General features: G+C 40.1%; 1 protein-coding gene across 1 annotated transcript in view; it reads right to left on the reverse strand.

Annotated features, from left to right (window-relative positions):
* LOC136877733 (very long chain fatty acid elongase 7) overlaps window positions 1-25691 on the reverse strand; it is a 192445-nt gene that overhangs the window by 106648 nt on the left and 60106 nt on the right. The window contains exons 4-5 of the mRNA XM_067151946.2: window positions 19366-19446; window positions 6701-6757 (exon numbers count right to left, since the gene is read on the reverse strand). Of these exons, the coding sequence (XP_067008047.2) occupies window positions 6701-6757; window positions 19366-19446 (138 nt within the window). The remainder of the gene's footprint in view (window positions 1-6700; window positions 6758-19365; window positions 19447-25691) is intronic.

The following is a 25691-nucleotide window of genomic DNA, read 5'->3' on the forward strand; positions in this document are numbered from 1 at the left end:
ACAACATATCCGACAATAGAATCTGACTCTTCCTAACACAAATTATTGATTATTTTGCTCTTCATGATCTTATGATATACATGTCATAATTTGACCTACTACACTTTTCATCCATCGCAGATGCCAGCATATCACTTGTCGACCCATTAATTTTTATGCAGTAACAAATACACATTTCTTGTTGATAATGGCACAATTTCGAGCAACGTGGTGTATTGAAAACCATTGACACATCTGATGCAAAATTTAAAATAAGTAACATAATCTGAATTTAAATATGTGTAAAATGATCGTGATTAGCAACAATATATTATTGTATATCATCAACATTTGAAATATTATATCATTATGTTTTTACTTCCATTTTACGCATTTTACTCCTCATCGTCATTATCATCGTCAACATCACTCTCACTCTGAGAACCAATACAAGGAGCTCTTGCAGTACAGTAGTGGTTAAGAGGGTGGTAAAATCCACGACAGGCCATGATGGTTCTTGAGTACCATTACGAGTTTCGGGAATGATGGCACTGGTACTGGCTTGTTTCTTTTGAATTATTACGTTAAGTTTACCTCTCCGTATTCCATACAATTTTCCATAGAACTATTTATATGCTTTACTCCTATCAGCTGATAAAGGAACGTAGTGAAATGAAATGTCGTATGGCTTTTAGTGCCGGGATATCCCAAGACGGGTTCGGCTCGCCAGGTGCAGGTCTTTCTATTTGACACCCGTAGGTGACCTGCGCGTCGTGATGAGGATGAAATGATGATGAAGACAGCACATACACCCAGCCCCCGTGCCATTGGAATTAACCAATTAAGGTTAAAATCCCCGACCCGGCCGGGAATCGAACCCGGGACCCTCTGAACCAAAGGCCAGTACGCTGACCGTTTAGCCAACGAGTCGGACAAGGAACGTAGTAATTCACTGTTATCAGTCTGTCGTAATGACGATTTTTCGTCTTTTCCTCGATCCTTCTAATAAAGCGTTTTGTCATTTATTTCAAGACCATCCATTAGGAACCGATCTTGAATTTTGGAATCACCTAAATCATAGAAGTCCATGAAAATATATTTACTGACCCTCTTCCTTAATGTTCACATTGCACTTAATATGAAAACTAGTTTTTACTATGGGTTTCAAGTTCTTAGTGGGTGCCGATTTTCGTTGCCATGTAGTGTGTTATAAACCTTCCTTGTTTTCACCATTTCCTCTTTGCGATTTTCTTGGTATAATGCTAACCACATTCTTGTGAAGTTATTATTTCATTTTCGGTCTCATCAGTACACAGAGTACAATATTTTTCTCTGCAGTCACATTTCTTGAAACTGTTCTGCTAAGAAATATCTTCTGCAGACCTACCTGTGAATAAATCTTGATGTGGAGGACATGGGGCTATCTCTAGGGTGGTGATTTCATTTTCATTTAAGGGTACACTCCGATTACATATTTTTAACTTACCTCAATTTAATTCAAGTGCCTGATTACCTAAAGCCATTTCCCTCAATTTTTTGCGCTCTGCTTTTAATTTGATCAATTTTACGATACTATAATTTTGTTCGTATGGTGTATTATACAATAAACACGCCTATAAAGGAAAAACTCATGCCACGATTCGTATGTATTGTAGTGCAACTACCAACAAATTCAACCTTCCATCTCCTCAACAGTAAGCCAACACTGAAATACATACTAGCCATCGTTGTCAGCCCTAGAGAATGCCAATTGCCTATTGTTACTGGAAAGAACATTCCAGTTTTTGACATACAAAAGCGCTTTCAAATTGCGTGCCAAAATATGGTATGTACCCAGATTAAAAACAAGTCAGTTTGTGGCGTATAAGAAAAAGGATTATTTGGTCATGTCTTCAATTGACAGTGGCTTTATCTAAGTAATAACGCAATATAAAGAAACATATAACTCTTTGCCAGGTGAAGAAAGTGTAACATAAAAACTTTCCAGTCTCTCAGACACACAACAATTTCAATATAAATTATAACAATTGAAATTGTTGTGTATTTTTTGTTACATCTAACTAAGTCGATATTAGAAATTATGGCTTCATTCTTAATAAAAAGGTGAAAAAATATGAGTGTCAAGTCGTATCATGATAAACACCATTTTCAAGAAAAGCTTTCCCACATGACCATAGAATTGTCCCATGTAAACAAGAACAACTCAAACTCGATTTCCGTACAATTAATATAGATGGTAGTTAGATCAATCGTACTGCATTCTCAGTGTTTATAGCACAATAAACATATAGCCTACTATCCGTTTCGCAGATTTGTACTATTAATGTCAAAATTCATTGATTATTTACATGATTATTGCTGAAAAGATGTAAATACTTGCATCAACAAGTCATTCTAGAATCTTTTATTCCTTAAGAATTTTATTTTTAAATCCTTACCCTTCATAACAGTTTTTCTAAGTTTTTGCAGTATTTTTTATTTCATAATGTTTAATTCTTCTTAATCTGCTTACCCTCCAGGGTTGGCTTTTCCCTCGGACTCAGCGAGAGATCCCAGCTCTACCGCCTCAAGGGCAACGTCCTGGAGCGTGAGATATTGGGTCGGGGGATACAACTGGGGAGGACGACCTGTACCTCGCTCAGGCGGCCTCACCTGCTATGCTGAACAGGGGCCTTGCGGGGGGATGGGAAGATAGGAAGGGATAGACAAGGAAGAGGGAAGGAAGGGGCCGTGGTCTTAAGTTAGGTACTGAGCCGTATCATGCCGGCCCAAAAGAGATATTCAGATTATTATTTGACATAATATATAAATTTTATTCATATAAATATCAGTCATATATGGTAGAGTAATGAATCCCAAGATAGCTGAGACCGGAAATCTATGGAGCCAACAAGTCGCTGGATATTGCCCAACATTTCCTCGGGACCGTGAGAATGGCTTAGCGTCACCAAGCGTTGGCACAGATCGGCACGTGTACAAGGTGCTGACCAAGCTAAATATTCAGCCAATGAGAACGTGAGGATATGGCGAACATGGAGTCTACATCGCGGGAAGTTATAATCCCAGGTTGACCAACGTGTACAGTTGCTTGAGTTAAATTCTGTCATTTGTCGGATTTCCACAGGTCTATAAGTGAAATATAATCAGGAATAAGATATAAAAATTATAGGAAGAGATTTGATATGATTTGAACGGTGTTTTATTAATGTCTTATAATTAATATTGTGTCATTATCAACGGCAAGCATTCTGATTGGTGGTTTGTCTAGACAAGCGGGAATCCCATAGTTCAAACGGCGTTACCTAAGCGTCCTGAACACCCCAAGCTCTGGAGAGCATCACTCTGATCGCGGTAGCCGAGGTGATGTGAAGTTATTCGGTGTGCTCTGAAAATTATACTTAAAAGTTGCCACGAGTATATATCAGTAACAGTATATGGTTTTAAACAGTGTTTCAGTCGTGCAGTTGGATAAAGTAACTGATGCAGAGTTAATTGCAGATCATATTATCGCAAAGTTCACTACCAATATATAGACGGTGAAAATTAGCCGCAGTGTAGAAAGTACAGGAGAGACGTGCCATTGTCTCATATTTTCGTGTCGGTCGCGTTTCGCGAGGATCTCTCGATCCGTACCGCGTGCCGCTCTCAATAACTGTGTACATAAACCCTTAAGTGCAAAATTTGTAGTGTATTTATTTTATGTCAGTGTGTTGGCTGAGTGTGTAGCCAAGCAAGGGTTGTTCGGCATGTGCAGAATTGAGCGGTGAAGAGATATTCATCCAAAGCCTTCTGTGTTGCAGTGTTAAATAATTTTCAGCAAGAAGATGGCTTCGCCTATGGAAGAAGGAAGTGTATTTCTACGTGTTGAAGCAGTGATCGACATGGAGTAGAAACCCAATAAGGCAGAGATGTGAGCTGCTGCCATGTATCCAGAGAGTCGTCCAAGTTAAGATAAGACGCATGTGTTAATTATGGAATGTTATATGGGTTATGTTAAAATACTAGTGCAGTTTAGAATAGGCATTTTATTTAACGTAAAGTAAGCCTGATGGCATGTGTTTATTTCACTTTGATCTTGTTGTATATACGGATAAGAGAGAAATGCATGTTCTCTACATTTTTATTTTGATTTATGACTAGATCATTGGGATAATGAGGGATTTGTTAGGATTAATTGTTGTTCATTTATGCATGATAATTTAGTGTAGATTATTCCGATTTTTCCTTGTATATTAGTGCTAGGAGGATTAGATTGACAAGTTCATCCAAGTTCAAAGTTAAATACTTGCTACGTTATTTTATTTTCGTCATTTAGAGAGACAGTAATAGTTAATTGCATGACGCATTGTATTTCAGAAGCTATACGTAAAGAGCTGCATAACGACGTTGAAAGAATAGGATCTTCGAATTTAGGTTGGAATCTGTTTTTGCCCAATGATTTGCACATGAAACGAACCGGGTCTCATAATGTAAAAGGCTGATGTGATTTGTGAGAGATATGAGAAATTATGATGCATGCGGAGTTATAAGGTGATTATGCAGGCCGATTGCATGCCTGATATGTGAAAGAATAATGTGCAGTGGATATGTACATGCTATTGTCTTCTGAGAGAATATTATTATCAGAATTGACGAAATTGATTCCAGACCAATGAGCCTGATGTGTGTTAAATTGTCAAAGCATGCTTGGAAGGAATATGATTGTACGTGAGTTTCCGTGTAGCCGACGAAAGATGATGTCTCGTTGCAAGCTGATATATTTGGCCGTGCTTTTCTCAGACGGCGCGAATGAGATGGTATTTCCGTGTTACAATCTTGGGAGACAGAATCCAAGCCTTAGTACAGTGTTGAGTTCAACATTTCCTTCCAGCTCACAGCCCACCAGGAAATACTTTACGGATGACCGCGCTGTTGAGCGCTCAAATGCAGTAGAAGAAGGCAATGATGCCCATTGCTTTCTACATGATATTGATGGAGAATTATATGTTTTTCCCTTACAGGATGATGTTTTATGATGTTTCTTGTTGTTTGAATATCTTGTCTCGTTGTTAATGGGGAACAGCCCGAGTGGTGAGTAATATTGATGGTCAATCTAGTTCTCACTAGATCCTTTGTGGTAAACCGCGATTCACGTAGAATCTGTGTAATATGTAAGACACTTTCTCGTTATCCGATGTAAATAGATGCGTTATTTTGCTCACTTTGTTCATTGTAAATATAGCGTAGGTGAATGCCACTAGTATTTTTCATAATTCATATCATGTCCCATTGCGTCTTAGTTTTTCTTTTCATCGTAACTTTTCTTTATACTGTAATTTTTCCTTTTAACGTTTAATTTTGTGACGGCTCTCAGTCTAAATTAAATTCGTATCCCGTATCGTTGTGATGATTTCAAGGGTGATTCCATTCGAAATAACTACGTATCAGTGTATGCGTACATTTGTTACCATGTATCATGGACAATGGACAAACAGAAGAAGATTATTTCTGAAAGTATGCAAGTATTCAATGTTGTGCTTGATACTTCATTTCCCTTTTGTTTCTTTGAATAATTAACGTTGTTAATGTCCAGTTATTTCTTTAATTTTGAGATTTTTGTAGTGACATTTTATTATTTGATTTATTTGATTTTCGAGTAGTATGATTCGGGGATATTTATAAATAAACTCATTCTACCCCATATTATTGTTTCTCATTCGAGTTATACCTCCATTTTCCTGTCATTTACTGATATTTAAGTGTAGAACTTCGACTTTTAACCTGACCCAATTGACGACCAACCCACTCTCTGCCCAACCCTGAGTTAGTCGGATGTTCATACAGGAATGGAGGCATCGTCCTAGGGTATTTACCCCTGGGTACGGTACAGTACCATCCCGGCATTTGCCTGGAGGAGAAGTGGGAAACCACGGAAAACCACTTCCAGGATGGCTGAGGTGGGAATCGTACCCACCTCTATTCAGTTTACCTCCCGAGGCTAAGTGAACCCCGTTCCAGCCCTCGTACCACTTTTCAAATTTCGTCGCAGAGCCGGGAATCGAAGCCGGGCCTCCGGGGGTGGTAGCTAATCACACTAACCACTACACCACAGAGGCGGACTCATAATGTTCAATTACTTAGGTAAAAGAATGGAGCTTAGACAACGTTCTTTATATAGATACCACCATGCAGTATTTTGCGTTTATATCTTTGAGTACTTCTGTTGAAACTATCTGTAAAAGAAAATGAGTAAGAAATCTACGACATAGTGGGACTCAGCAAATGATATATACACTCACCACATGATATCTACAAAAATATACTTTGATGTTGGGAAAAACGTATGCTTTTCACAGGACTAAAGAGGTATATGCTATAAAATATTTAAAACTGAAGTATTTTTACTAATCATTCCTCTTCTAGAAAATACTGTAAATGAGCAAACAATGAAGGTGAGAATTTTCAGCTCTTCCTTACGCAAAGTTAGTAAGTGAGCATTCTTTCTAAAATAATATAGTAGTGAAGAGATTAATTGTATGACACCCGTATGCAACGACTATTGTTCGGCCATTCCGAGTGGTTATAGCTTCATTGTACAGCTCAGTATATCCCAAATGGACAAAACATTTCCTTATCTCCTAATATTATACGTCATAATTTTACAATCCATCAAGAGAAGTGATATTATTTCTGTCTAATTAGTGAATTATTCTAAATATTATGTATTGTGCATTTTACTTACAGTATCTAGAAGGTCAGATACTTTTAACCAGAAGAAGATTTTCGCAGCTGTGTATATCTGTAAAATAAAATAGAGCATTTTATTATAAGACTTTACTATTGTATTAGTTATCTCAAATTATCCTCCAGAAGCAGGCTGCTCCAATAATTATTATTAATATATACCAATATGTGTGCAACATCATAAATGAACACTGAAAATGACTTCATTTACTTCATTTAAAATATAATTATATATATATATATATATATATATATATATATATATATATATATGGTCATTTAAAACCTAGGGCAATTTTAGCCTCGCCTACAAGTGCATGCCAAGTGCTTCTACCCAACCAAATCCTGCACCTCTATTGACGTCCTGAATATTCCGACTTACTTGATCACTCCAGGGAAGTCTTCGTATAATAGCCGTAGCATTAGGTTTATTATAAACATTCCTATTGTATTAGTTAATGCAGAGTCTTCAGGTGGTTTTTTCGAGGACCTAAATTATTTTTCAGAATTTTACTTTCAAATGTGGTTAGTGACCGTCTCGTTTTCTTACTTGGAACCCATTTTTCAGCAGCACAGAGTAGAACTTGTAGAATAATGACGTTGTATTGTAGGTCCTCAATTACGTTTCTGGATTGTAATTTTGAGCTTAATGTATTTCTGATTGCGGATTAACAAGAATCAATAACCATTCGCATTTTAGCGTCTGATATTTCCTCTTGAATATCAGCACCCGTACTGTGTGTGTGCACAAAGACCCTGAATTCAGTTATTTTCACATTATTGTATTTCAGATCCGGAATCTTATCAAGTGAGAGACTGGCTACTGTTGTGCCTTTCCTGGGTATGTTCAACCTCTTAGTTTTCTTATAATTAATTTTGAGCCTTGAGCACTTGATTTGATCAATCGGTCTTTCACTCAGAACCATGTTATTTCCTTCACAAATCACCAGATGTCACCAGAATTAGCGATGAAGTTTAATTTTGCACCAAGTTGAAAAAAAAAAGAGGATCAAGGTTTTGAACTTTCTATAATGAATTTTGTACTCCAATACTGGGTTATTAAAAGTTATTGTCATGAAAGTTTTTTTTTTTTGCTAGTTGCTTTACGTTGCACCGACACAGATAGGTCTTATGGCGACGATGGGAGAGGAAAGGTCTAGGAGTGGGAAGGAAGCGGCCGTGGCCTTAAATTAAGGTACAGCCTGGTGTGAAAATAGAAAACCACGAAAAACCATCTTCAGGGCTGCCGACAGTGGGGTTCGAACCTACTATCTCCCGAATACCGGATACTGGCCGCACTTACGCGACTGCAGCTATCGAGCTCGGTTTTTATGAAAGTAACATGAGATAAATCAGTATATATAATTAGGGCTCGGTTTTTTAATGTAATATGAATGTCCGAAATGTGTTCATTAAAATGCAGTAAAATCAGTAAAATAAGTAATATTCACAAAATATCGAATTTCTTCCATTCTTAATCTGTTTACCCTCCACGGTTGGGTTTTCCCTCTGACTCAGCGAGGGATCCCACCTCTACCGCTTCGAGGGCAGTGTTGTGGAGCGTAAGACATTAGGTCGAAGGTTACAACTGGGGAGAATGACCAGTACCTCGCCCAAACGGCCTCACATGCTATGCGGAACAGGGGCCTTGCGGGGGGATTGGAAGATTGGAAGGGATATACATGGAAGAGGGAACGAAGCGGCGTGGTCGTAAGTTAGGTTCCATACCAACATTTGCCTGGAGGAGAAGTGGGAAACCACGGAAAACCACTTCTACTCTACTCTACTCAGTTGACCTCCCGAGGCTGAGTGGACCCGGTTCCTGCCCTCTTACCACTTTTCAAATTTCGTGGCAGAACCGGAAATCGAACCCAGGCTTCCGGGGTGGGCAGCTAATCACACTAACCACTACACCACAGAGGCGGACCTAAGAAACATTACAAAATTTTACATATTATTATGAAGAACGTAACTTTTTTGTATAGAGAGTGGTCCACCAGCCGCTCGCAATCCAGTTTTACGCGTCCCTTCACATTTATACAATTCTGAAAAACATCGCTCCCTCTCCTTAAACCGAGATAATATAACGAGATGTGTATTTACGGGCTAGAAGAGAGCAGAATCGTGAGTGCCATTACTAATTCGTTATGGATACCCCGAATGAATCCGTACAACGGGTACAGACACGCAGGACACGTACTTTAAAACAGGTCGTGGACGCACATACCTGGAGTATGGTACTGTATAGGCTGGGAAGTGGAAGCCATAGGTCATGTGTGGCAGCAGGTCGCACGGCAAGCTGTCGGGGAGGTATGTGATAGTGGACAATGCTCGAGGTAGGAGGTCCGAATGCCACATAATAATTTTTTTAACAGCCAATTGTCTGGGATGTGGTAAGATGCGTACTTCATAGCTTCCAAGGACTGATTTGTTTACATGACCCTGGAAAAGACCGTATGTATCGTTGTACTGGGTATGGTGCTGGGTAGGACGAGGATGGGGATATGATGGTCTGTGGTCAGTTAGCTACGTCGTACATGTTCCAAGCTTCGTAGACCACACGTAGGGCGAAGTATAACAACATTCGATGGCAGACATGTAGCTGCCTGAACTCCCCTCCTTCGAAGAAATTCACAACACAAAGTTTATTCACTGCGTCAAGAAGTATTTCAGCGACGAGTATGTGGATGTGTTACTTATCTACGGCGAAGCTAGAGAGAATGCATACCAGGGACAACGCCTCTACCAAGAACGCTATCCGGATAGACGACAACCGGCGGGCATGACATTTCGGAGTGTGGAAAGACGCCTGCGTGATACTGCATCCCTGGGAAGAACATGACCTGTTCGAGATCATCCCGTGACGTCTGCTGACAATGAAAAGGTCGTGTTTGACCCTATCCGGTGTAGCCCTCATACTAGCACACGGGCCATTACATAGGAGACGAACATTAGCCAAGAGTCTGTTATGCGTATATTGCATACCCTACGGTTCACCCGTACCATCTGCACTTACACCAGAAGCTCTATGGTCATGATTTCGATACCCGGGTGGCGTTCTGTCAATGGATCCTACAGCATGTGGACACTGATCATGATTTACTGGCGGCTCTCTTATTTACGAACGAAGCACGATTTCACAAGAATGGAACCATTAATCACCATAATATGCATTACTGGTGAGTGAATAATCCCCACTGAGAGCGACAGACAGCTTTTCAGGTACAGCGGGGCGAGGATGTATGGTGTGGAATCATGGATGATCACTTCATCAGTCCCCATTTCTTTAAGGGCCATCTGATCAGCCAACGCTATCTGCTGTTTCTTCAAGATGAGCTACCACCGTATTTGGAACATGTGCCACTCCTTGACCGCTGCAGGATGTTGTTTCAACATGACGGAGCTCCACCGCACGCGGCGGTGGTCGTCCGGAAGCATCTCCATGTGACGTATCCTGATAAGTGGATAGGAAGGGGAGGACCTGTCCCGTGCCCTGCCAGATCGCCGATCTTACGCCCCTGGATTTTTTTCTGTGGTGCCATGTAAAACAACTGTTACATGCACAGAAACCGGCCAGTCCTTGTCACCTTAGACAGATCATCAACGAGGCATGCCGATCCGCTTCGCCAGTTCTTGCAACATCGTGCGAAGCACTGTATTCACCACGGAGGTCGTCAGCCCGAACAGGTGCTGCGTTAAACGACGTAGATAACTGAAATCCTGTCACATGTTCCCTAGCTTCTATAAACCCAGCTCCATATGAACGGCACTTTTCAGGGCCAAACAAACAAATCAGCCTGTGAAAAATACCGGTATTCAGTATACAACGTTGCCACATCCCAGGCAACTGGCTGTAAAAAAACTACTCACGCGAAATTTAAACCTCCTACCTCGAGCACTGTCCACTGTCACATATCTCACCGCCCGCTTACCGCGTGAGTTACTGCGACACTTGACTTTCGGCGCCTACTTCTCAGCCTATACATTACTGTGCTCCCGGTCTGTGCGTCCACGACCTGTTTTAAATTACGTGTTCTGCGTATCTGTACTCGCTGTACGGATTCATTCGGGGTATCCATAATGAGTTAGTAATGGCGCTCACGATTCTGCTCTTTTTTAGCCCGTAAATACATATCTCGTTATATTACCCCGGTTTAAGGACAGGGATCGATGTTTTTCAGAATTGTAGAAAATGTGAAGGAATACGTAAAACTGGATTGCGAGGGGCTGGTGGACCACTCTCTATACAAAAATGTTACGTTCTTCATGATAATATGTAAAATTTTGTAATGTTACTAAGGTCCGCCTCTGTGGTGTAGTGATTAGTGTGATTAGCTGCCACCCCCGGAGGCACGGGTTCGATTCCTGGTTCTGCCACGAAATTTGAAAAGTGGTACGCGGGCTGGGACCGGGTCCACTCAGCCTCGGGAGGTCAGCTGAGTAGAGGTGGGTTCGATTCACACCTCAGCCATCCTGGAAGTGGTTTTCCGTGGTTCCCACTTCTCCACCATGCAAATGCCGGTATGGTACCTAACTTAAGGCCACGGCCGCTTCCTTCCCTCTTCCTTGTCTATCCCTTCCAATCTTCCCATCCCCCCCACAAGGCTCCTGTTCAGCATAGCAGGTGAGGCCGCCTGGGCGAGGTAGTGGGCATCCTCCCCAGTTGTATCCCACAACCCAATGTCTGAAGCTCCATGACACTGCCCTTGAGGCGGTAGAGGTGGGATCCTTCGCTGAGTCCGCTGGAAAAACCGACACTTGAGGGTAAACAGATAAAGAAAGAAAGAAAGAAAGAAAGAAAGAAAGAAAGAAAGAAAGAAAGAAAGAAAGAAAGAAAGAATGTTACTAAGAATGATGCAAAATGAAACAGGTATAACCATATCAGAATCACAATGGAATATGTAATTACATGAGAATCCGGGCCTTATTTCAAATCCGAAATATTATCATGTGAGAGACTGGATATGTTCATAAACTTAATTTTCGTTTGAGCTTTGGGCATTTGATTTCACTAACCAATTTTTCTCCCAGAAAAAATCGATGTTGAAGTTTGCATTTAGAAGGAGATCAAGACTTCGAACTTTCTATAGTGATACTTCTAGCACAATACAGAGTCATTATATACTAGTTCTATGAAAATAACATTAAATAAATCAGCATATGTAATTTTCCGCCTCCGTGGCGTAACGGTTAGTGTTATTAGCTGCCGTCCTTGGGGGCCCGGGCCCGATTCCCGGTACTGCGAAAAATTTAAGACTGGCAGGTGGGCTGGTCTGTGATTGAAATGGTACATGCAGTTCACCTCCATTGGGGGTGTGTCTGAAAAAAGCTGGACTACCTCAGGACAAGGACACGAGGAAAGAAAGTATATATACTTTATGTAAATAATTTAGTTCCAGTAAACAAATTGACAGAATATTACAAATGTTCAGTGAGGCAATGCTACTTGGCAGACTTTGCACTTGTACGAAATCGCATCTAAGATACGTAAGAGCATGTCAGTACTTCGAATAGTAGACAGAAGATCACTGATCCGCTGTTAATGCTCATGAAGGATTGCCGAAAATGGAGAGATGTACACGTAACATAAACCCCTAGAGAAATATCTAAGTGCTTTAGATCAGCAGCTCATGTGTTCAAGCTACATTAACACTATGACTAATACAAATATAATGCTAAAAAGCTTGCATAGTCCGGTTTAATGTACTTATTTAGCTGGGTATACGTACGTATATTGTACTTTACGAAGTGTATGTGATTTTTTTTTCTAGTTGCTTTACGTCGCACCGACACAGATATGTCTTATGGCGACGATGGGACAGGAAGGGGCTAGGAGTGGGAAGGAAGCGGCCGTGGCCTTAATTAAGGTACAGCACCAGCATTTGCCCGGTGTGAAAATGGGAAACCACGGAAAACCATTTTCAGGGCTGCCGGCAGTGGGGCTCGAACCTACTATCTCCCGAATACTGGATACTGGCCGCACTTAAGCGACTGCAGCTATCGAGCTCGGTAGTGTATGTGAAAAGAAAAGCAATATGCTGTCAGATATGCCAAAGTAACAGAAGCGATCAAGGGCACACATTCGGTGATGCAGGATATTAAATACAAAATTATAGTTCATTGTGATGGCAGACCTGTACCGTGTATAGCCACCTCGGGCCTTGAGTCATGCTTGAAAATGGCGAAGCTTACTCAACACCAAAGGCTCCAACACGTTTTTGGGCTGAATAACCTGCACTTGGAGAGCAACTACAAACAGTTGCTGAAAGTTAGCAGGAGGATTAAGACGGTCATAAATTGCTCTCGAGTTCACGCCATTTCTGTCAAGCACAGTTCATGTCAGCGGAATATACCGCTCAGACCATTCGCTATATGCCGTGCGTATTATCAATCAATCAATCAATCAATCAATCAATCAATCAATCAATCAATCAATCAATCAATCAATCAATCAATCAATCAATCAATCAATCAATCAATCAATCAATCAATCAATCAATCAATCAATCAATCAATCAATCAATCAATCAATCAATCAATCAATCAATCAATCATTCAATCAATCAATCAATCAATCAATCAATCAATCAATCAATCCCGATCTGCATTTAGGGCAGTGGCCCAGGTGGCAGATTCCCTATCTTTTGTTTTCCTAGCCTTTTCTTAAATGATTGCAAAGAAATTGGTAAGTTATTCCAATCCCTAACTCGCCTTCCTACAAACGAATATTCGCCCCAATTTGTCCTCTTGAATTCCAACTTTATCTTCATATTGTGATCTTTCCTACTTTTAAAAACCCCACCCAAGCTTATCCGTCTACTCATGTCCTCCCACGCCATCTCTCCACTGACAGCTCGGAACATACCACTTAGTCGAGCAGCTCGTCTCCTTTCTCCCAAGTCTTCCCAGGGAGGGACTGAACAGGGGCTCAATAAACGCGGGTATTATCAACCACTAGTGTGAAGTCGTAGCTTCAAGTGCCCCGTGCTGACGGAATTTATATTTACATGAACTACTATTCACACTCCTACAGTGTAATGTATTTAAAGTTCAGTTTCTTTTACACATAAGCGTAGAAAAATGAACACAATAAAAATTGTTTTGATGGAATATAAAGCTGACAGGCTTGACCAGTCTTAAGGAAAATAATGAAATGGAAGAGCATTGTTGGATATGAGGTTTTTCTTGTTAACCGACGATATACCATCCTCACGCAGCCGATACTGGAAATATTAAATATTCCTCTTCTACTGTCAACGGCAATAGAATAGAATAGAATAGAATGGAGTACGCCCATCCCCTAGTTCCGGATTCCGGAATTATGGGAGAGAGTACTCTTTTATTGCAATTTGTTCAATTTGATACATGCTTAACAATTAACATTTTCCTCTTACATTTGTTTACTGTACTGAATAAAATTTGTTTTGTCCTAAACGTTAGCATTGCTATCTTGTCTAGGACAACATGTATCTTACCTTAATTTATATATACACTTAAATTAACGAAAAAAACAGATCATTATCAAACAATGTAACTGCTCACCTTGCGGCAAACTAACAAAGGCACACACTTGTGCTTTACAGCAACAATAAATTAAATAAGTGTGAATACCCACTTTCCAGCGGATACTACATATTATGTGAAACCTTTTCAGGCAAGTCACAAAGCGCCTTCACAGGCATTTAAATAACCTTTACAGGTATATCAATCTGTTCCTCTGCATGCTTAAATGCCACCATGTATCTTACCATTACTATATTTGACGCACGTGCTTGTTTAACAGTAACAATACTTGTGGTTATTGCTAGTGTCTTTTCGTTTCCTTATGCTATATACTTCTTAAACTCTTATTAACTCATGCATTTCTGCTATTTCCGAGATCTCTTGTTGTACAATCATCATATTATCTCTCTGCTGCGCTTGTAACTTTGTCAACGGCAATAAATAGCGCATTACACTAATCTGAGGACGCTCTATCGATTGTCACAAAAAAAAAGAAATTACACTTTCAACATAATTCCGTTTTCAGTGAGAATCATTTCCTGTTGACACTGGACGACGCATGACGTACTCGATGAGGATACTTTGTTTGGGCTGACTATATACATATTACAAACAAAATTTAAAATATCTTCCGAAACACCACTGAAAATACGAAGGCTTACTGCTCAAACAACGATATACCGTTGTCCATGTCCAGTATTCTAAGGGTTAATAAATATGAATCATCTTCTTATTATTATTCCATCCCTTTTTCCAATTTACTGGGGTTGGTACTTGATATTAATTTGACCCAATTTTACGGCAGGATGCCTTTCCCGCCCCAACACCATATAGAGGGCTGTATTCACTATTGAATATTGATATAGTGACTGGTAGTGTTGTGTTGTACGTAGATGAATAAAAGTGTATTAAGTCGGACACAAACTCCCAGTCCCCAAGCCAGAGGAATTCGCTATATGCAGTTAAAATCCTGGCCCGGCTGTGAATTAAACCCATGCCTTCCAGTTAGGTGACCATTCAACTAAGGAGCTGGACTAATAATCATCAATAATAAGGACACTGCTTTCCCCACAAAATCTTCCCTTAAGTTTTATCTCCAGAAAATTGGCTTCTGTATTGTTCAATAGAATGGCGTTATGTCTTAATATGTAACAGAAAAACTCTATTTGACTAATAGCAGTCAGACGACTCAGTTCGGTTATGTCTTTTAAAGTATCTTCTTTTGTGTCTTTTCATCCAGATAGTTATGGTTCATGTGATCTTTTTTTTTTATTTGTGGGGTTCATAGTTAGTAATCTGCTATCTGTTGTGGTGATAACGATGCTTGTTTTAGGAGGGCGAACTAAGATCTATTCATCCCTTCTTAACTCTCATCATAGAATGTCAATGGAAGAGGTTTGTCTCTTCGACGGAGGAAGATGTTGTGAAAGGAAAAGATTGGCCTCCAAAACCTAATGACGGATTTCAGGAGGTAACTAAAAGGGGTCGTATAGGATAAAAAAAAATAGGAGCTTGGCACAAAGGAGTGAAAAAAGTATCTGGGGGTCCGAGGTTTCTACATCACTTTCTTTAATTAGCGAGCAATTTTTGTCACTTCTCACCACCTGTATCATCGTTGATGTTGTACGGCTCCATGGCTAAATGGTTAGCGTGCTGGTCTTTGGTCACGGGTTAGATTCCCGACAGGGTCGGAAACTTTAACCATCATTGGTTAATTTCGCTGGCATGGGGGCTGGATGTATGTGCCATCTTCAGCATCATCACGACGCGCAGGTCGCCTACGGACGTCATATCGAAAGACGTGCACTTGGCGAGCCGAACATGTCCTTGGAAACTTCCGGCACAAAAATCCATACGCCAATATTATTATTATCATCGTTAATGTTAACATAATTCTGATTATCGGTGTACAGTTGTTATCTGTAGACACTGGGGAATTCCAATTTCTCTTTTACAAGCTGGGACAGAAATTACTGTTACATATTTTGTCCTGAGCAAGTACTGGACTCCCTTGAAAGACACAACATCGAAAGTACTGTAGTTGCATAGAAATGATAGTTTCTCCGTAAACCAGGTCAAACTCCTTTTTGTATCTAAAAGAAATCTAGAAGGAGATTCGGCGTCTTAAGGCTAGGATTCTTAGTTGAACAGGTACTTGGAGACGAAACTCAGCACATCTCTTACCCTGGAATCCATGTGAATTATAGGTAGGACTAACAGCTTTGTGCGGTGATAGTTTTGAATGCAAACGAGTATACATATTAACTAGTGTCGTGCATTATTCGAACTTGAGACGGGTAACCAAGACAGAACATCATGTGCCTTGCTGCATATGCAACCAGTATCAAGCATGAGTGGAGCGTGTAAGCTAAAATGCCCGAGTTTGCTCCAATTCGTTCGACAGGGCATGTTCGAAGCGAAGCTGCTTACTCGGGAGGATGGCCTTGCTCGCTTAACTGACGTTGCAAGCAATGTGGTGAATCCCTTGTTTACATAGAGCAAAGCCTATTCGGAGGTATAAAAGTGCGAAGGAATGGTTGAGTTACCCGTTAGTTTTGAGATGAAGTTCACCATGCCACGTGAATCGACGGGCAACGTTATGGCTAAAATTCAAAGCAGTGAATTTAAACTAATCAAGAGAGATGGGCTCAGTTCTGATGTTTGGAAGAAGTTCCTGCTTTTGGTCACTGCAGATAGTCAGCAGACAGGGTATGTTTCCTGTGAAATGTGCAATGCACTGTTAACATATAAATCCGGTACAACTCATTTAAAAAACACGTTTGCAAATTTAATGCTGGCTTTTCTCGCCAAGTATTGCCCGACATTACAAAGCAAACCATAACTAGCGTGTGTGTTTTCATGTGTGCCAAAGATTACCGACCGTTTAACACTGTTGCCGGGGAAGGCTTTAAAATATTAGGGCAAGAACTGAAATCGGTGCTAATTTTGGAAGAGCAGATATTGTTGATGTGTTACCGCATCCTTCCACCATCAGTAGAAACGTCCAAGCAAAGGCAAATGAAATACGAAGTGAAATAATGCCGCTGATTATTTCTGTTATGCACGACAAATGTTTCTCGGCTACTGTTGATATGTGGACTGACCAATACAACCAAACCCATTATTTAACGCTGACTACGCAGCATATAGACAGAGAGCGGAAGCTGATCAGTAACGTGCTTTTTACTACAAAATTTCCAAATACAAAGAAAACAAATGCAAGTATAATATTGAGGAAGTTCACGAAAGAATGTCCGAGTTAAACATTCCTCAGTGTGATTATGAAGACATGTTTTCTGTAACAGATCAGGGTTCAAACATAAAGACAGCTTTCGAAGAATGTATTTAGTTTCCGTATAGAAGCAGTAAAGTATGCAGCCAGGAGGAATACACGTGGCAGCACGTGAAATTCATTAATCATTTCTCCTACAGGAGCGATATTTACTACGTTATTTTCCAGTATTGCCTACCTATATATACGAGGCCGCCCGAGTTCAGTGTATTGTAGAATTACAGTCTAAATGTACGAGTTTAACTATTGACAGTTACATGCTCAGTCATAAGACCACCATTGAGGCAAAAGCAAATGTTTCGATCGATAAAGGTTCGCGCGACAAACAACAGAGTACGGCTAAACAAGAACGAGGGGAAGCGAGCACGAGTAAGAAGGGGCAAGTTCGAACGAACATAGCTCGCCTCGCCTGTGAGAAGCGAGGCTCGGTCATAACCATACTCGCCAAATATGAACCGAGCATGGAGCGTGTTTTGCACGACACTAATATTAACCTCTGGATTGCAAGACGATTTTGGAATGGTATCACGTATATTCCCTACAATTGATGCTACTCTTCCTACAGAACCATTGAGTGCCAAGAGCATATTTGATATATGTTTGCTAAGCAAGCCACATCGAGATTCTTGTGACTGTTGAAAAATCATAAAATTTTATTGGTTTTTTGTACTACTAAGCTATTTTACTGTTTTCGGAGACGCTGTGGTGTTAGAATTATTTTACGTATCAGTAAACCTACTCCCACGAGCGTCACCTCTATAACTATATTCAAACACCTGCGGACTGATCGAACTCGCCAATTTGGACACCCAGCCGGACATCATTTGCCGGTATCTTCTTTCTTCGACGGGTCGATTCTCTTTCACTTTTTCCACGTATTACTACGAGTGGTGTAAACAATGCAGGAATTAACAACAATGTGTTAAGATTATTACTTGCATGATTTTAACATATTTCTTATGTGGTGAACTTCCGCCTGTACACTCCTATCTACCTAGTTGCGCAACACCGCAACGCACTTACATTAGCACTGACCACTTTTCATATGCCGTGAAAACTTGCACCTAGTAGGCCTAAATTGTTGAGAATCCTGCCTCTTACCAGGAGGCCCCATTGTTCAATTCCTGACCAGGTCAAGTAGTTTTCCCTGGATCTAAGGGATGCTTCTAGTTTCAGTGAGCCTCCGTGAATACAACAAATTGAAGAACCACCTGACGGCGAGATGGCGGCCCAAGTTTACAAAACCCAAAAGTAACGGCTGGGAGGGTTCCTCACGTAGACCCTCGCGTCACCTAATAAACTGCTGAGCAGAGGTCGTTTGGCAGATCAAAGGCCCCCCAAGGCTGGTATTTCCAGGGGGTATGTGTTTGGGAATGTTGAGAGAAGATGGTTGCCCAGTCGTACTTCCTCTTAAAACAATAATCTACCGAGCTCGATAGCTGAAGTCGCTTAAGTGCGGCCAGTATCCAGTATTCGGGAGATAGTAGGTTCGAATCCCACTGTCGGCAGCCCTGAAAATGGTTTTACGTGGTTTCCCATTTTCACACCAGGCAAATACTGGGACTGTACCTTAATTAAGGCCACGGCCGCTTCCTTCCCACTCCTAGCCCTTCCCTGTCCCATCGTCGCCATAAAACCTATCTGTGTCGGTCCGACGTAAAGCAACTAGCAAAAAAAATAATAATAAAGAAACCAAAAAAACAAAACAATAATCGCCACCACCAGTAACCAGGATTCGAACCATGACCACCTTGAAGGAAAGCGAGTGGTGATGTAACTCGCTTATCAAGCCCACGCCTTCATTTCCGTACTCGTCTACATTCTTATGTATTAGTGCATGAAATTCCTGAACTAAAATTTTGTCTTACCTTTGCCGAATATTCCGTGCCATCGTTAATGAGAGGCATACACCGCCAATTAAATCTTTCGTTTGTCACCAAGCCGACGATCTGAAAATGTTAAAATACCAATTAGAAGGACAACATAAACGTGAGGTTGCAAACAAAACACATAAAGTCAACAATCTTACGTCTGGTAAAATGAGTTGAAATTTTGCACAGTTCTTCACTGCCAGCTGCTCTCAGAATAAATATATGGTGGATTCGTGGCGTATCCAGAATAGCGCTGTCGAGATGAAACTGTATTTTTCGTGGCTAACGAAGTTTAATGAACAGTTTCATCAAAACGTATCATTGACTTAAATGTGTTTTACCTGTCATAAGTAGTTCATAAAAAATTACATAACTTAAGGTAGAAAGAGAATTTTACCTGCTTATTTTTCATTACATACAACATAGTATACAGCGGTTAAAACAAAATTTGAAAAATGTTCTGAAGATTATTTACATTTTAAAATCAAGTTTCTAAAAATGCACGTGTATAATGACGTGACAAGCACCTCCGACAAATAAAAAAAAAAGAAAACAGCTACCAACAGGTTAAACGCGTTAAAACGATAAAACGTCTCACAGCGCCAAGTCATCTCAAACATTTAGTGATCATAAGGTGATCAATAAGGCGAATAAGTCACGAGGAACAATAAACGTCACCATGAAAAGCAAAAGTCCAACTAAGTCATTATTCACATCTCAGTTAAATATGGTTAAAACTAAGTTTACTAAACTTAGAGTGAAACTCTCCTCTTGAGTGAAAAACTAAATTAGAAAATTCAGTGGTGGTCATTCGATTACTGAATTTTCTGATTGTTCACACGACCATTAAGATGAAACCAGTACTTCAATAACTATGCGCGCGCCTCCCATACTGCTGCTTACGTATCGGAAAGTAAAAAAGCCGCTTCAGCGGTCTTCATCCTCCAGTGGGGAAAGTGTTTATTCGTCTTTCGAATAAATGTTACATATTTCACCTGTCTCGGACCTCGACAGAGTACAAAGTATAAAATCCTGCTTCAGAAATATTACGCATGGAAATCTCATGGATGAAGAACTTCGGAAATCAAACGCGGCATGGAAGTCCCATCCTCCCACTTTCATTCAGCGCAACGGCTACGCTCGAGAGTATACGGGTCGTAGTTATGTTCGATAAATATCTTGAAAGTAGGGCACTATAGTAAGAGGAATACACAATCTACTAAATAATAAGAATTAATTTTTACCGAATTCACAACATAATTTTAATCACTGAGAGAAATCAGTGGTTAAGAAATTTTAAACACACGAGGGATGCCACGTAATTGCCTACGTGGCAATTTTAAAAATTATAATACACTTAATCTTAATGCATGGGTAATGTCATTTAATGACTTTGTCAATTCGTTATTCCTCCTGAATTTAATTCTGGAATTTCAAATCCAAAACACTCCACACCGCATTTATTATATTTCATTACAAATTAATAGGGATCTGCCCCTTTCACCTGAATACCGACATCATTTGGATATCCAATACACTGAGATATAACAAAGGGGAAGAAAGTGGCACCTCTGGTGAATCATTTTTACAGCATCGAAATCATGGACATGGTTTTGTAATAAGTACACTCCATCTACTCCACTAATTAAGCAGTCATGAAAATCGCGTCGTCGCCTACCACAATAATTCTTACAATAACACATTAAACATTACTATAATACCGAGTATACGGGAATCTCCGGAGTAATAGACTTACTACTAATATATATAATTCGGTCACTTCAACGTTGGTTAGCCTTGAACTCCACAACTAAATCAACATACAATTTACATACAGCATAAACAATGACACATAAAATATGGTGGAGCATTTTCCCAGTAAACAAATTATAATGCACTTTAATGCTATGCAGAAACTGTGACCCCTTAAAGGTCTTCTGATATCGAGACAAAGACTTCGATAGCAGTCGGGTGTCGTACCATGCCGCCTTAGCTTCTAGGTGCTATCTGAAATTCCCTACTACAACTTTATTTAAATACCCTAATTGGAGGGAATACACCAACTCTGACTTAATGAACATATAACCTTGCGAAAAAAATTACTAAGCAATTGAATATTTAAATACGGTATTTAAAATGAGCGATACTATCTTTGCTATTTACAGGCGTGCAAGCGGCAAGGCATATCCGTAAAGGGACCAACATCTGAGGGTCTGGAATTTGACTTTCTTTCCCCTCTACTAGGAGGCCATAAATTATTCATCTCGATGACACGCTCGAGCACCAACAGTTGAGTGTGTGCGAGCACCACCACAGGCACTATTCATATATCATTCATTTTATCTAATGCCGCAGCAACATTCAGTACTGGCCTCTCTATTATTATTATCGTCATCTCTCTCCCTATTGCACTTCTTCATCTATAATTTATATCGCCCACATTTTCAATTACAGGTACTTAATATTCACACTATTCAAATATCTTCTAACATATGTAGATAACCCTCAAGAATATGGATTCAATTATAGCATTACACACCCCCGCGTATCTGTCTAAGTCATTTGTTCGTACCTCGAGCAATCGTATCTTCTTCACTTAACAAAAATCCTTAAACTACATGAGAAAGTTTATAGCCTTGCAAATTTAAACTGTGAAGCACCTGAGCAAATTAATGTTTGGAACTTGAGAAGATCGTAACATCTGAACTAACTTGGAAATATTGTGGATATTTAACCAAATATTTAAATCCACCCCATTTAAGAGTGCTTCATTAAACAGACATACAACCTACAGGGCGTAATACACTAGTTCATGGAGATTCCCGGAAATAAATGTTGTGATAACCCATAACCACACTGATGACAGGAAATAAAATTGACAAGGAGAAACTATACCCTTTAGAAACTCGTACATCTCGTTACCTACACACAATGTAGGTAATCGAAGTGGATTTTATTGACTTTACTTTCAAAGTTAAATTAACATATTACTATAACATTGACGGATTTTCATGCTAAGAGATCATTGGAATGTACTTATCATTTTGGCGTGTCACCTGCTATCATTTGGCGATACCGATATGGATTTAGTTATCCATAACTGCCGTCTCGCTAGTAGAAGGTCCTGGATTCAACCAGCTCCCCATTGACTCCATGATGTACTGGAAACTGCTACCTCAAAGCCGTTCAAGGTATCATGCTGTCTCTCCACTCAGCAATATTGCTGGCACAAAGGCGCGGTCTAGAAGAGGTATACCCTGGGTTCGAGGAGCACTCACATACATGCGAACATAAATAGAAGTCGGGTTATTTGAACCAATGTCTATCTTACTTCAAGATAATGCGACAATGGTAGTAACGACTCATAAGCTCGATATGGACTACCAAAAGTAGCGATTAGTGTCTCTGAAGATCGCCACTCGCGCGCCGTTCGTTACAGACACAAATATTCGATAATGTGTCTATCACCAACTTATCGTCACTCTTCAATTATGGCACACATCCCAGGTTGATCGGACTAAATTTATTTTATGACATTTTCTGCCGCTAATATTAGTTCTATATGCTTAATATTTCACCGTACACTGACGATTTGCAGTTAACGTAACCCGGTTTTTAAATGAAATTCATTTTTTAGCCTGAAAATTGCATTATTTGAATTCGTTCCTTCACTGAGTACTGATGTCAGTATCACAAACGTACACCATACAATAATTGTAGTTCTAGATGGGAACACTTAGGTTGCACTATGAAATACATAAGCCTCTGGCTGAAACAGAATAATTTATAACTGAACAGACTCAATAACATGAATAGAATGGATATTGGCAAGCAGGTGGGAGCTCCTTTTGTAGCAGATCGGTGAAGTTCGCCAAGGAAGTGGAAAGCTCCTCCCACTTTAACACAATCGCTCCGCTATTAATCAACTTCCTGAGTCGAATGGATATTCAGATTATAGATCTCTACACCCTCTATCTACTGATCTATTTTCATCCAAATCGCATCGCAGATTTCATAGTAATTGCTAAAGCATTCTTTGACTTTTTGGCGCTTGATGGTGGGGGTAACGAACACTGCCAAAGACATCTGTTGTCCATCATTGCGGTGTTATCTAAATACGTCATTAAGAATGTGTTCGAGAAGTAACTCATGTCTCTACATTATTAAATAAGTTAAATTAGGCGGACTTCATTGATTCCTTTCATATAATTCTCCTGGGCTTGTAACGAAATTTTATTAGTATTATTATTATTGTTATTATTATTATTATTGTTGTTGTTGTTATTATTATTATTGCTTAGACCGCGTAATTTGTGAGTTGGTATCCAAGAAATAGGTGAGAAACTGGTGGTAATATCCAGTTCTTGCGTTGAAACAATACCACGCCTTCTGACACAGGGAGCCTTGTTAGAGGCGCGTCATCTTTCCGTCTCTCTTGCACGATAGAGGTGGCAATACCAAGGTCGCGCTTACTCACAGCTTCTCCCTCTCTGTAGGCATAACTAGAGCTCTTGCCTCCGAGCTCGTGCAACGACGTTCGTATCCCGGACTGGGCGTAAAAATGCTGTTGCAACCAAATACTTCATAGAATGATGCGGAAAACGGCACATATGTCTTACTGGGATTCATGAAGTGTCCATTAACGCGGTACTGAACGGTTTCAATAATACGTTTTGCGAGCTGATGGTGGGTATAGTTTTCTTTTTTCAAACGTAGCTGTTTAAAATTATCTTACTGTTGACCAGAACAGACATATCTTTCGTGTAATCTAGTGGTTTTTAAAGCATGGGTTGCAACCCTGAACTGGTAGTGGGGAGTAGGCGTGAAGTGATGGAGGAGGGGATCGGCATTTTTTCCATATTGAACCTTGTCATTTCATGGTGATAGGGCTATTATTTAACGCATCATGGGCAGTAGAAGCGATATACAGAATGTCGAAACAAGAAAGGCACGAAAGGAAGCTCGGAGCTCGAAGGGGAACAGCATGAGCTAGTTTTGGGCTTGGCAAGTTGTGTGAGAGAGGAAGGAAGCCAGATTAAGGGACAGAGCGACTCGAATGATGTCTTGGGTTTCACAGATACCACACATATAAGAAGCAACGAGGAATGAAATATGCCTGGGGGGTATGAAAACATGGTGCTAATTACTCATGTAACCAAATTTCGCAAATGATAGGCAATTGTGAAGTACTTACTGGGAATGCCAGGTGACATAAGGAATGTAATTGCATATTTTGTTAATGTGCATGACCTTTTCAGTTATGCAGCGGAAGCTATGGATATCAAATCGAAACGTTGCACTAAGAGGGGTTTCGAAATTATTCCGGCAAGCTAACACATGTCTATGGACGTGGCTTGTACCAGGGTCAGTTGAGTGAAGAAAAGGGATTTAATGAGTATATTCCGGATGACCTGAAGTGAGATACAGCATGTAGGCCTATCCAATGGGAATTAAGAATCTGAGAAAAAGGATTCCAGACCAGAGTGACATGTTATTATGTGTTAATGGGAGGCCATAAGCCCCCGCAATATGGTGATGTTCCCTAGCGAATGGATGAGATTTGGTTCAGCTGAGTGCTGCCTTGTACTGACAGGCATGAAGGAGACCTATTAGTTATGTGATGATAAGCAGACTTGTGGGAAGCTTGCCGTGTAGCTATGTGTATCTGCAGACAGATGAATGTTATGTTTGGAACAGAGGGAGGAAGACGGCCTTGCCATTCATTTCCCGGAGCTATGTAAAATCAATGAACGTCTCCGCAGTATGTGGCCCAGAAATTCGTCTACGTCTCCAGTTTCTCAGGACCAGTGTTTTTTGTGTGCTAATTTCAGATCCAGAGGAATATGTGATTATGAAATCGCGCTCATATTATCCTCATTGTCCTTTTGGGGGTATCAGAAATTCCTGAACCTGGCATTATTTTGGATTATGTGTCCCTAATTAATTGGGAATAATTTTAATCTTATTTTCCTTTTATATGCGACGATTTCTGTTTCATACCTCATGTATCAGGACGTTTAAGTACGACGCAGATAATCGAGTCTGTTTATCTAAACGTTTAGTGTAGCCTCTATGTAACTGACACACGGATTCCTAGTTATTGTGATTTAAACTTGTTTAGACGGAAAGGTCCCGCTATCACTTGATAACTTGTCATCTACAATCTGTTGTTTTCTAAAAGGGAATTATCTTTACCAAAGTTTTAAGTTGTAGCGGATTAAACTTTTTCAAAGCCAATTTTTACTTCAATTCTAATTTACTCATACGTAGTGCAGTTCCTGTCCTACTTACATCTTTAGGAAATTTTAGTTAGCTTTGTTGGA

The sequence above is a fragment of the Anabrus simplex genome, chromosome 1 (assembly GCF_040414725.1).
Source record: "Anabrus simplex isolate iqAnaSimp1 chromosome 1, ASM4041472v1, whole genome shotgun sequence".
NCBI lineage: Eukaryota > Metazoa > Arthropoda > Insecta > Orthoptera > Tettigoniidae > Anabrus > Anabrus simplex.